We start from the raw sequence: 12037 nt of genomic DNA on the forward strand, positions 1-12037 counted from the left end.
CAGCCTGAGCCCCCAGAGGCCCCTGCTGCTGTGCACCCAGCAGGGCCGATGGCTCCCAGCAGAGGGCCGGAGAGCGGTGCCGTAGCCGGGGAACGGGAGAGGCTCCGTGTCTCGGAGCCGGAGCTGGGCGCTGACCCCTGGCGGACCGGCAGCTCACACGCACGCCCTGGTCTATTTCTGTCCCCCAGACGCTGCGCCCGCTTAGCCCCGGCCCTGCCGCCCGGCTGGCGGCTGCAGGTTGCGGGAGCGGTCAGAGGGGGGAGCGAGCGGGCCGGGCTTGGCGCGGAGCCTCCCCCGGGCAGGGCGAGCCGCGAGCCAGCCCGGCACTTTCCTTTCGGGAGCTGGGAGGAGCAGCCGCCGCCGCGCAGGCGTCTCTCGCCCCCTGTTGATTAGTCAGGGCTGGGATGGCGTTTCCTGGGCCAGCCGTCGCCGCCAGCCCAGCGCGGAGCAGCCCCGGGAGGCCGGCGGAGCAGCCGCAGCCGCGGGGCGGGGGGCGCCGCGCCTAGCATGGCCCGGGGAGGCGGCCGCGGGGGCGGCGGCAGGAGCAGCAGCTTCAGCAGCAGCCGCCGCCGCTGAGCTCGGTGCAGTGGGCTGCAGCAGCACCCCGCCGGGCAGGAGCCGCCGCGCCGGCCTGACCTCCCCCTCAACCCGCCGGGGCAATGGAGCCGGGGGTCAGCCTCAAGGAGGTGAAGTGGAGCGCGGTCTCCGTCCCCTTGGACCTGCTGGTCAGCACCTACCGGCTGCCCCAACTGGTGCGGCTGGACAGCGGTGAGTGGGGGGGGGGTGGACAGGTCTGGGAGCGGCAGCCGCCCCGGCACTCCGCCCTCGGGCGGGCGGGAAGGTGGGGGTGGGGGGCGCGCGGCGCGGGCGGGTGAAGTGACGTGCCCGGGGACCCTCCGCTTGTCAGTGGCGGAGCGAGTCCGCGCCTCACTGGCGCTCGCCTGGTGTGTAGCCCCCGGGGCGTCCGGGGCTGCTTCCTGCTGTGGGCTCTTATGAGTGGGCCGCCGGGAAGTGGGGCAGTGCGGGACTGTTAATGATTAACGCCGGGAACTTGTAGCTTGAAGAAAAACTCGCTCCCCATCCACCTTGCGCTGGGGGCTCCGAGGCAGGCAGCCGCGCACTGCAGGCAGCTGTGGTTGGCGAGCTGCAGCCAGCCCGCGCCGCTGGGAAGGGCCCTCCGCGTTCTGCCTCTTCTTCGGGTCCGACACCCCGGCTCGTGGGCTTTGCTGGGTGCACGTGCGGGGCGCTCCAGGGTCCTAGCTTCTGTCAATTGCGTGGCTTTGAGAGCCACCGCCCCGCCCCCGACCCCATGGTTAAAATCTCAGCAGACACTTGCAGCCCTTGTGGTTAGATGGTGTGGCACCTGCATCAAGGTCAAAGAATAAGGCATATTGAAGAGTGATCTCGGCTATAGGTAACCTTGATGGAAAGAACAGTGACAGAGAGGTAGCCCTGTTAGTCTGTATTCTGACAAAACAAAAGAGCAGTCAGGGAGCACTTCAAAGACTTACAAAGTGATTTATTAGGTGATGCAGAGCCAGACCCCCTGGGTCTGCCCCACGAAAGTGCATCACCTAATAAATCATTTTGTTAGTCTTTAAAGTGCTCCGTGACTGCTGGGCTGTATTGCTGGAAAGAGTTACAGAGCTGTAACAAGTATATGTCAGTCTGTATCGGAAAGGAAACTGATCTGAAGAAGTAGGTCCGTGCCACGAAAGCTCATCACCGAATAAATCATTTTATCTTCCTTTAAAGTGCTACATTTCTGCTGCTTTGTTTTGTTACACCTTTAACAAGGGAGCAGTTGCATGAGAAGTTTGTAAATCTCAAAGGAAAGGGACTTCTTATTGCTAATTACTTGTATTCTTACCTGGTGTCTCAAGGTTAGTATATTCTTCAGTGGGTCTGCCCCCACAAAAGCTCATCACCTAATAAATCATTTTGTTAGTCTTTGCAGTTCTCCATGACTGCTGGTTTGTATTGCTAGAAAGAGTTACAGATCTGTAAGAAGAGAGAGGTAACATGAGAAGTTTGTGAATCTCAAAGGAAAGGGACTTTTTATTGCTAATTACTTGTATTCTAACCTGGTGTCTCGAGGTCAGTATATTCTTTCCTGTTAAAATCTGTAAATTAGAGGTTATGCCCTGACAGACTGGCTAGTAGAGCAACATGTTAATATCCGAGACAAGAATCTGGGCATGATATGTGGTACTCCTGTTCCTTCAGGATTTGGAGTATCATGGAAATAATGATGGATTTTCAGAGACCATCAAGTGGTGGTCATAAAAGCTGTATTATTGTTCTGGTCACAGCAGGAGAGCGCAGGAGGAACTTTAGTGAAGAAGGGTCAGTCCAGGGTGAGTCCCTCAGGAAGTACAAAAGCAATGGCTTTTGCGTGGCTCAATACAAATGCTGAAGTGATTGGTTTACCCTTGACAAATAAGATGATGGCTCATGTTTGGGTGTCTGTTGCAGCAGTTATATGTCTGCGAAGTGACACTGAGTTGTGTGCTCTAGTAACATAATTTGGTTAGAAAGTTTTGCATTTGATTTAAAAGTTGTCCTTTGAAGTCTGTGAGACTGGACCAACACACCTGAATAATACCTCATCTTCCTCTCTCTGCTCATCCATCATGGAATCAACTGATTGTTTCCCTGCCCTTATTGCAAGTCTGAAGTAGTGGGAACTAGAGCTTTTAGTGCCGTTGCCCCTTGTTTATGCAGTTTGTTTCCTATGTAACTTTATGGTGCTTCTTTCCTGATGTTCAGCAGTAGGCTGAAGAAAAGACTTTTCTGCCTTAATTGCTGATTAGTTTTATAGTGTTACGTCACAGGGTACAGCAATATTTATGTGAAAGCTGCTGTGTTAATGTAACTTGTGTAGTAGTACCACCTTGTGTGACTTGGAGCAGCTAAGATGGCCACCTACAGCTGTGTTCAAGACTGTCAGATGGCAGCCAGCAATTCAAAAGTGTAGTGGGTCTCTTGATAACTTCCTAATTCTGTCACCCAGCCTTATGTGGTTAATGCTTTCTCTTCATCTGTGTTGACTTGCCTCATTGGAAGGGCACTGGAGCTTATTGGGAGCAGAGAGAGCTCTTGAAAATAAGATCAATAATTTTATGTCCCAGTGCTTCTCTCACTCTCTCTTACCCTTTCTCCACCTCTCACCTACCAGCTGCCTTGGTTTGTTTGCATCTTGTTTTTGGAAGTTGAGAGCAGTGCATCTTATTTATTGAGGAGGCAAAGATACTGCTTAGCTTTGCATTTACATCTCTTTTAAGGTCTTCTGAGGTTTCTGTGCTTTCGCTTGTGAAGTCACAGAAATGGTAGTCACAGAAGTCCATGTCTTATAAAGGATTCCTCCCTGGTACTGGAGAGCTGTTTTCTTCCTCAAAGGGAGTTGTCTTAGGATGGGAAGTAGGAATCAGCAAACCAGAGCTTTATCCATGGAAGTGAGAAAATACGGTTTGTTTGATATTTGTACGAGTGGCTATAAATCTTGTCATTTGAGGTCCTCTTTCTATACCCTGTATAGTAAATCCTGTCTTAACCTGTATTCTGTCATCCAGATCCCTCAAATAACTGGCATTTTAACCATAAATAAATTACATTTTCCATAAATACAGTGTAGTGGAAGTGGATACAAATAAATGCAGCAAACACAGTGTAAGTTTACAGTGCACAATACTATATTTGTTGGTAAATAAAGTACTCTGCATACATTTTTGTTTCTTAATATCTAATCTTGTTTTTCTTTAGTGTTATGCATTGCTAGGTATACCTCTCTATTTTCCAGAATATTTGAATATTCGGCAACCTCGCAGTCTCAGGGCTACTGGTTATGAAAGAGTTTACTGTATATAACAGTCACTTATTGGAACCTCACAGAGGACAGTAGTGTGAATTGCAGAGCGCACTGAAGTGTTGCAGTCTTACTGCCCCTCATGGACACTTCCGGCATGAACGAAGAGCATCGTCTTTCAAACAGCGCTGTGTGAATGTGAACTAAACACATTTTTAATTTGCCCCAGCAGCATCCACATGGCGCATCGAAAGTACAACACCTAAGTGCATTCTGCATTTTATGCTCGTGTAGTCCGCTCTGTGGTGCAGTATAGACATAGCTTTAGTCTTATGACTGATTTCAAGCTGAGAATAAAGTGAAAATGAAGTGACATTTCTTGTGCCAGAATTCCCTGTTACTTTGGGTATGTCTGTACCGGGGAAGCAAGTCAAATTTGTTAGTCAACTTTGTGACACTAGATTTTATTCAGTCAAATTTGAGTGTCTGCACCTGCTCTCAAAGTCAACATAGCGTGTTCCCACTAAATTTCCTGAGGTAGCTGTGCCTTGTGGGCATCTCTCCCACAGTTCCTGCAGCCCTGTTGCATTTTTGCTTTCTGTGCCAGTACCTTGTGGGGAAAAAATTCACCGCAAGTGGGTGTGGGTGTGTGATATCATCATCCCAGAGTGCATTGCTCTCATTTCCCCATGCTGTTGAAAACAAACAGCCTTTTTTCCCAAAGGCTGCCCCTGTGTCAGCATGCTTTGATTGCCACCATCGGGGCTGGCTACTGATGTGCCAGTCTGCCCAGAGCACAGTAATGGCTCAAGTACAGTCATTACTTAAAGTAAATTAAGGAGATTTCTTCTGGCCTAAGAGTCTCTTCCTCCGGTGAAACCCATGATACCCTAGTGCCACTTATGGTTGGTGTAGATACCAATGGAATTGTCTGTAGTGACCACTATCTTCTCTAAGAAAGAAGATACAATGACGTGTTTTCTTCCCACTCTGGGAGAGGGGTCTAGTAGGTTAGAGGGTGGAAGGGCTGGTAACCATGTCTCCTGGGTTCTCTCTTCAGTGCTGGAAGGTCATAGATGTCTAGTGGTAGTGGCCCAAACACTGTAATTATTTTAAGACTCAGTGTAGAATCCCAGAGGGAGTTGGTGTCTAGTGGTTGGAGTGGTGGAAGGAGCCATGTGGACCACTATCTTCAAAGAAAGAAGATAGAATGACGTGTTCTCTTCCCACCCTGGAAGTGCAGTGGTGTCTAGTGGTAGAGGCTATTGGTGTCAAATGGTTGGAGTGCTGGAAGGAGCCATTACACTGATGTCTCCAATATGAGGTGAGGAGACCATTAGCAGTGGTAGTAGTGGCTCAAGCCCCAAGACACTTCATGAATTCAAGACTAAATAGAAGAGAAGGAAAGGCTCAGAATGGCCTCCTAGAGGTTCGTTGGTGTCTAGTGGTAGAAGGTGTCAGTATGTAGTTGTTAGAGTGCTGGAAGAAGCCATTACCCCATCAGAAGTAGTAGTGACTTGAGAAGAGAAGGAAAAGTTAAGGAAGTATTAGAAAAATGGAGGAAAATTGAACCCTTGGGACTGTTGTCTGTTGGCCCCACTAAAGAATTAAGGGATTTCTTGCCTCTTCTGATAAAGAAGTCCTAGCTCAACTGCCTGTGTGGGAGAGGGGAGGAAGAGAGAGAGCCCACAGACTCCATTCCTTCATAGGAGACTGACCCTGCAAGCCACACACTTTGGGAACGAAGTGTGGTCCTGCAGGGAGAGCATAGGAAAAGGTCTTTAACCAAAGAACCTGTTGGGTTGGGGTTATTTTTAAAAAAGGCACAGAGGGCAGTGCTCTTTAGAAACTATCTAATGCAGAACAGGGCAGAGGCAGATGTTCTGAAGTACAGTTCCACCAGGGACCAATTAAAAATGTAACAGCCGCATGGTGCCTTGGGGTGGGGAGGAAGGCTGCCCCACAAAATGTACAGCACAGAAAACAAGTTTCTTAGCCTCTCCTGCTAAATCCTGTGTGTGTGTGTGGGGCAGCCCCCTCAACCACTGAAACCCTGTGCAGACCAGGGCATGCTGCTGTCTGCAAGCATCAGCCACGCAGCCCGGCAGCCACATGGCAGGAGGATGAGGGTTAGCCCACCAGGCGCATGGCAGCTTGGGAGGGGCAGCCGAAAAATTTGTACATAGTTAAATGCTGTAGGGAATATCCTATTCACAGCTTAGCATGGTGACTGTAGTATGTCTTGGTAGCCAGGGGAGGGAACCACAAGGACAAGGGTTGGCAATTAAAAGAGCAGGAAGAGCTATTTTGTCCAAATTCAGTAAAAAAAACCTCAATTCAAGAGCCGCAATACATGTGAATACGAAGTGGTCCTTAATAAGTAACATCAAACCATACTTTTCATAACCCCTATTTTAAGAAGAGCACATACATGTTTACTGCAGGACATTCACAAACTCTTTACATATTCTATTTCCTCATGCTGTACATATGTGTGATTGTACCACTGTCTTCCTAACTTTCACTCCGGAACCTTCTCTCTCTAGGGAGGATGCTAGATTCTGAACAATTTTGGTTTTGGTTTTGAAATTGCTGTACAGGTGCTTTCCCACTTTGATAAAGCTCTCCTTTATATATTTGCCATCTGTGAACAGTCTCCTCATCTCAGGATCTCTTGAGTTGCCACAAAACTAGCCACAGGTATGCTACTTGGTGATTTCACCCTTTTGGTCTGAAGAAGTTGGTCTGTCCCACGAAAGCTCACCACATAATAAATTATTTTGTTAGTCTTTAATGTGCTACTGGACTGCTTTTTTGTTTTAGTGACCATGTTCTTACTTTGCTCTGCTTTCCATAGCAGCTTCTCCATGGCCTTTTTTTGAGCATCTCCAGCTGGATACTGTTTGACGGAAGTAGTGTTTTGTATCTTTTTTTTTTTTTTAAGAAAGTGTCACTCGAGGTTGCATTTTTTGCTGTTGGCAAATTTCTCATTGCAAATGAGACATAAAGGGAGCCTAGGCAAACTCAAAGTAAATGGGAAGGATTGGCTCCATTCAGTCTGAAATTCTGTTTACATCTTCAATTCTACTTTTTTTTTTTTTTAAGCCATTCCAACCCCACTTTAATTATGCCAATTTTACTTCACATTTAATTTCAGTTTTCTTTCGTAAAATGCCTGTTGCCCTTCGCAGCAGGAGCGCTACAAGCTTCCTTTTCAAAATCAAGACTTTATTAGCAATACGATCAATAAACAGATATAGTGTCATATCCCACAATGCACTGCACATATTAAAGGGGAGTTATCCAGTGTTTCAGGATCACATATTTGCCATATAGATATGAGTTTTTCATTACTGAGCTTTTAGACGTTCACTGTTTATCGAAAATAAGTATTAATTTTTTTTTAAACTTTACAGTTATGGTGTGGGGAGCCATAACAAGTCCTTAATGAGCCGCATGTGGCTCTGGACCACAGGTTACACAAGGGTGAGCCCTCTCAAGCACTGAAACCCAGCACAGTACAGGACGTGCCACCACCTGTAAGCAGGGTCTGCGTGGGGCGGGGGCTAGTCATGTGGTAGGGGGGGGGGGGGGGCTAGCCTGCCAGCTGCATGGCGGCTGCCCCGTAAAATGTGAAGCACAGAAAACAAATTTCTCAGCCTCTTGTGGTGAATCCTGTGCAGGGAAAAGGCCTTCTCAACTACTGAAACCCTGTATCCCTGGTGCAACCTTTCTCCAGCATGCCCTGGGAAATCTTCCCATAAATGTGCACATTTCTTTTGCTGGTTTGCAGTTTTCTCAGCACAGATTAACTTCCAGACAGAAATGAGATCCTGGAGGTCCTGATGGCTCCATGCTGTGGCTCTTTTGCAACCCTGTTACCTACTTCCTGCCTACCTGGAGAGCAGCGGAGTTGAAATGATCAGAAAGGACACATCAAGGGGCATTGTGGGATAGTGTCGGAGGTTAATAAAATTGATTTTATAATGCTGCTATCTGCAGTTGCATAAGTTGACATTGAAAAATCACTTTTCGGAGTTACTCCCAGTGAAATCGACAGTAGAAAAGTCAACCTTAAGAGTCCCTTAAAAGCAATCTGTTGAGCACTGATGAAGACTGTTAGTTCATAAAATCAGCTTGAGATCCTTAAATTCAATTTTATCCCCTACTGTAGATCAGGTCTTAGACTGCCGGTATGAACTCCTTGTGAAAATGTCTCCCCTGGAGAGTTCAGATGGCTTTGTAAGCTCGCGCGTGCGTGTGCGCACACACATGCACACAGCTGCTATGAATCAGTAAAATTTATTGTTCAGAATTAAGATCTCTGATATTAACCTGTGATTTTTGTCCTTACCCACAACTATTTTTGATTTGTGGACAATTTATACCTTCAAGTCAGCGGCACTGCAATAGTCAACTACATGGCCCCACAATATGCCAACATTTTTTATTGCTGACCTATGAAGTTTCCTCAGCTACTGTCCCCTAGCACTCTTCCTCTACTTATGCTACATTGATAACATTGTCATATGGACCCATGGTGAGGGGACCCTTGAAGAATTCTGCAATTTTCACCCCACCATCATCTTCTGCCTAGATGATTGCACACAAGAGATCCATGTCCTGGACACTACAGCACAAATCAATGATGGTCACATAATCACCTCTCTATACCAGACACCCACTGACCACTCTTCTTACCTTCATGCTGCTAGCTTCCATCCAGGACACATCACACGATTCATTGTCTACAGACAAGTCTTAAGATACAACCGTATCTCCTACAGTCCCACCAACAGAGACAAAAACCTAAAGAGATTTATCAAGAATTCTTAAAACTTAATTATCCAGCTGGGGAAGTAAAGAAACAGATTGACAGAGCCAGACGAGTATCCATAAATCATTATCTTCAGGAAAGGTCCAACAAGGAAAATAACAGAACACCACTTGTTATCACCTGTAGCTCCCAGCTGAAACCCCTCCAGCATATTATTGACAATCTACAACCTATATTGGGACATGATCCCTCTTTCTCTCTCGCAGGGCTTGGGTGAGAGGCCAGTCCTCTCTTACAGTCAGCCACCCAAGCTCAAGAAAACACCAGCAGCCACACATTGTGCCCCAGAAACACTAATCCAGAAACCTATCCTGGCAACAAACCCCATGGGCAACTCTGTCCACGTATCTATACTACCACCACCATTACAGGGCCTAACCACATCAGCTATACCATCAGGTGCTCACACAGTAATGTGATATATGCCAGCAATGCTCCTCAGCCGTGTACATTGGACAAACCATTCTTCTACAAAAGAATTTGTCCACAAGGTTGCAGAGGGAGACATCTGAATTGGAATTTGTCTGCAAATATGACACGCTTAACCTGGGCCTGAGCAGAGCTCTCAATTACCTTATGCATTACAAGAGCAATTCACCCCCCCACCCTCTTTGATAGTCACAGGAAAGGGATACATCCTACTTAATTTGCTTCATCAACTGGTCCTACTAATGACAGTTAACCCTCTCCCCCATCCCTCCCTGCTATTTAAACCCTGGATTCTATTTTCTACTCCATTTATCTGAGGAAGTGGGTTTTACCCCAGAAAGCTCATGATCTAATACATTTTGTTAGTGTTTAAGGTGCTACAGCATAGCTTGTTGTTCTTGAGTTGGGGGAGAGAGGTTTTGGGTTTCCTATAGAAATAGGGAGGGGAAAGGGAAGAAATCCACACACAGGAGTAGTTAGGCTGTGACATCTCAGCTCAAATTGAAATTAAAAGATATATTCATAACTTCTGATGAAAAGTGGCTTGCACTTAGGAATTTGTCACAATGCTGCTAAAGTGGTTACTTCTCTGTCAGACAGCATGGTTCTTAAAGATGGCAAATACTTTATTTCAGATGCTGTTGGTTTTGTGTCTGGGTGCCTATTGTCACGGCAATTGTGCATGCATCTATATATAGGTACACACACACACACAGCTGCATTGTTACCTTTAACAAGTGGTCGTACTTATGCTAGCAACATGCATGGTAATAATAGTCTGTGTTTATGGGCTAAATATGAACAAAACCCCCAAGGTAACCAAGTGCAAGCACAGCTAATAAACGCTAAACTCAGTGAATTAGCATTACGTTCTGTCTTGGGGGGATTCAGGCCCAGAAGAACCAGTTTAAAAGACAGTAAGAACTGGATGAGTGTCTTGCTTCCCTGCCCTGAATTACACTCTACAGGATGGAATCCTGGCCTCTGTAAAGTCAGTGGGAGTTTTGCTGTTAACATCCCAGAGGAAAGGCTTGCTCCTTGTGAAACCAATGCAAACATACCTTTATATGACCTAGCCCATTCAGGGATTATAAATAGACAATAAAATACTTAATATTATACCATTTGACCTTTCTGGTGAGTTAATCTTCTTTATCTGGTAAATAAGTCAACACTCCAGATAGAGTGTCTCCTTACTTTCTCAAGGTTTTTGAAATTTCTGGTAGCACTGTTGTAGTCTAAAGATAACCTTGGAAGATGGAATTAAAGATGGTATTAAAGGGGAGAAAATTATGCTATCGTTAATGAGAGAAACTGCATGGCTTTTTGGCTGCAAATGGTGAACTCCGTGGCTGGCATTCAAGCCAGCTTTTGTTTCTAAATGGGACAATTCAATGTCCTACTGTTGTCTTATTTATTAGGACCGCTGTCTTCCTAGCACCATTGTTAACTTTTGACAACTTGCTATTGTTTTGACCCCCAAATGAAGGGCCTGAGGCCACATTTGTCTCTGAATTGGGAGATGGGTCTCTAGCAATGAGGTCACTCACTGCAGTCTGCTTATGCTCCTCTTGTGAATCAAAATATCTCAGAGCTGTAAGTTGTTTAACCTTCATCACTGCAGAAAACATGTTTAAAACAAATTGGTATTAGTGTTTTTAAAATCCACCATCCTGGCACTAATCTGGGTAGAGAGCCAAACTTGAGGAACCAGTATTCAAAGGTCCTTTCTGGCTGCTCAGTAAGTTTAACTGAGAACATGACTCTGAATGTCTCTGCAGAGAGTGTTGATGGAGCACTACAGACTTATCTTAAGACTTAGAAAGGAACAATTTCTTTTGACTTGCACCATAAACACAATGTTTGTGGTTGCTTTAAGGAAGACTGAATTATGCTGTGGATTTCAAGGAGGGAAAGCCTATGACTAGGAGGAGTTGTGCAGGTGGGTGAAATGTCTTATGAACCCAGGTTAAATTGTCTCTTAAATAACTGTGTTAGGAGATAACTGCTTCACTGGTTGTCTGATCTGGCTAGGCTCTATGATGCCATGTTGCTGCTAGAGAGGAACGAGTTTTGTTCTTTGAGTTGTAAATTCAGTACTCAGTCAGTTATCACAGCAAAGATAATCTATTTTTAAAAATGAGTTTGTAACCATAATAAGAAGGTTAGAAATTAGAAATGAAAAGACCCCCTCCCTGCGCCATTCCCCAGTTAATGCAAGATTGATCCCTGCAGCATGTAAATGTTTAGTCTGGTGCTAACTGATACAAGAGCTTTGTATGGTATGAAGACAAGGAACATCACGTGAAATGGAAGAGTCTGACTGCATACATAGTGAACAGTTCACATTGTATCCTTTTACAATCTCAGGAATATCCTTGACATTGAGCAATGGCTTTATACTAAGAATTTCACTCTTCTGAGGCTTGACTGTGGTATTGTTTATTCTGTTGTTGTGAATGGTCTTTCAAGAAACTATTGCCAAGTGTGTAGTATTTGAAGGAGGTGGTAAGAGCTGCTGTGGCAAAAACTAAAGTAGATCAAAAAGACTTAGTGCACTTAAGCTCTTTGGAATGTACATGATCAGACCACCCAAGCTGTGTAAGGCAAGCTATTGTACAGCATGCAGGTGATGGTTCAATGGGTAGGTAAAAGCCTCCGTTTAAAAGAAGGCAAAAAGACAGGATGTGCTTTGGGACTAGTTAAAACTTACCTATATCCTAACCCCCGCCCCCCGCCTCCCCGCCGCCCGCACAACCCAACACTGAGTGGGTTTGAAGAATCAGACCCTTGATGTTTGAATTGCACATACGTCCATGCGCACACACCTTCCCTCATGGTCTGCTGATTCCATCGTGACAGTTGAGTGAAGAAGCAGATGATGGCAAGCTATAAACCAACACTTCCTGTCTTTTCTTTTCCAGATGGCAGAAAAGTGTTCCAGAAACATTTGACTGAAAAAGCTT

At 45.8% G+C, this 12037-nt stretch overlaps 1 protein-coding gene across 2 annotated transcripts in view; it reads left to right on the plus strand.

Moving 5' to 3' along the window:
- Nucleotides 1–372: 372 nt before the first annotated feature.
- GAREM1 (GRB2 associated regulator of MAPK1 subtype 1) overlaps nucleotides 373–12037 on the plus strand; it is a 156661-nt gene continuing 144996 nt past the window's right edge. For both annotated transcript variants that reach the window (XM_074987230.1, XM_074987231.1), the window contains exon 1: nucleotides 373–768. In XM_074987230.1, coding sequence (XP_074843331.1) covers nucleotides 660–768 — 109 coding nt within the window. In that variant the 5' untranslated portion in view covers nucleotides 373–659. The remainder of the gene's footprint in view (nucleotides 769–12037) is intronic.

The sequence above is a fragment of the Carettochelys insculpta genome, chromosome 2 (assembly GCF_033958435.1).
Source record: "Carettochelys insculpta isolate YL-2023 chromosome 2, ASM3395843v1, whole genome shotgun sequence".
NCBI classification, from domain to species: Eukaryota; Metazoa; Chordata; order Testudines; family Carettochelyidae; genus Carettochelys; species Carettochelys insculpta.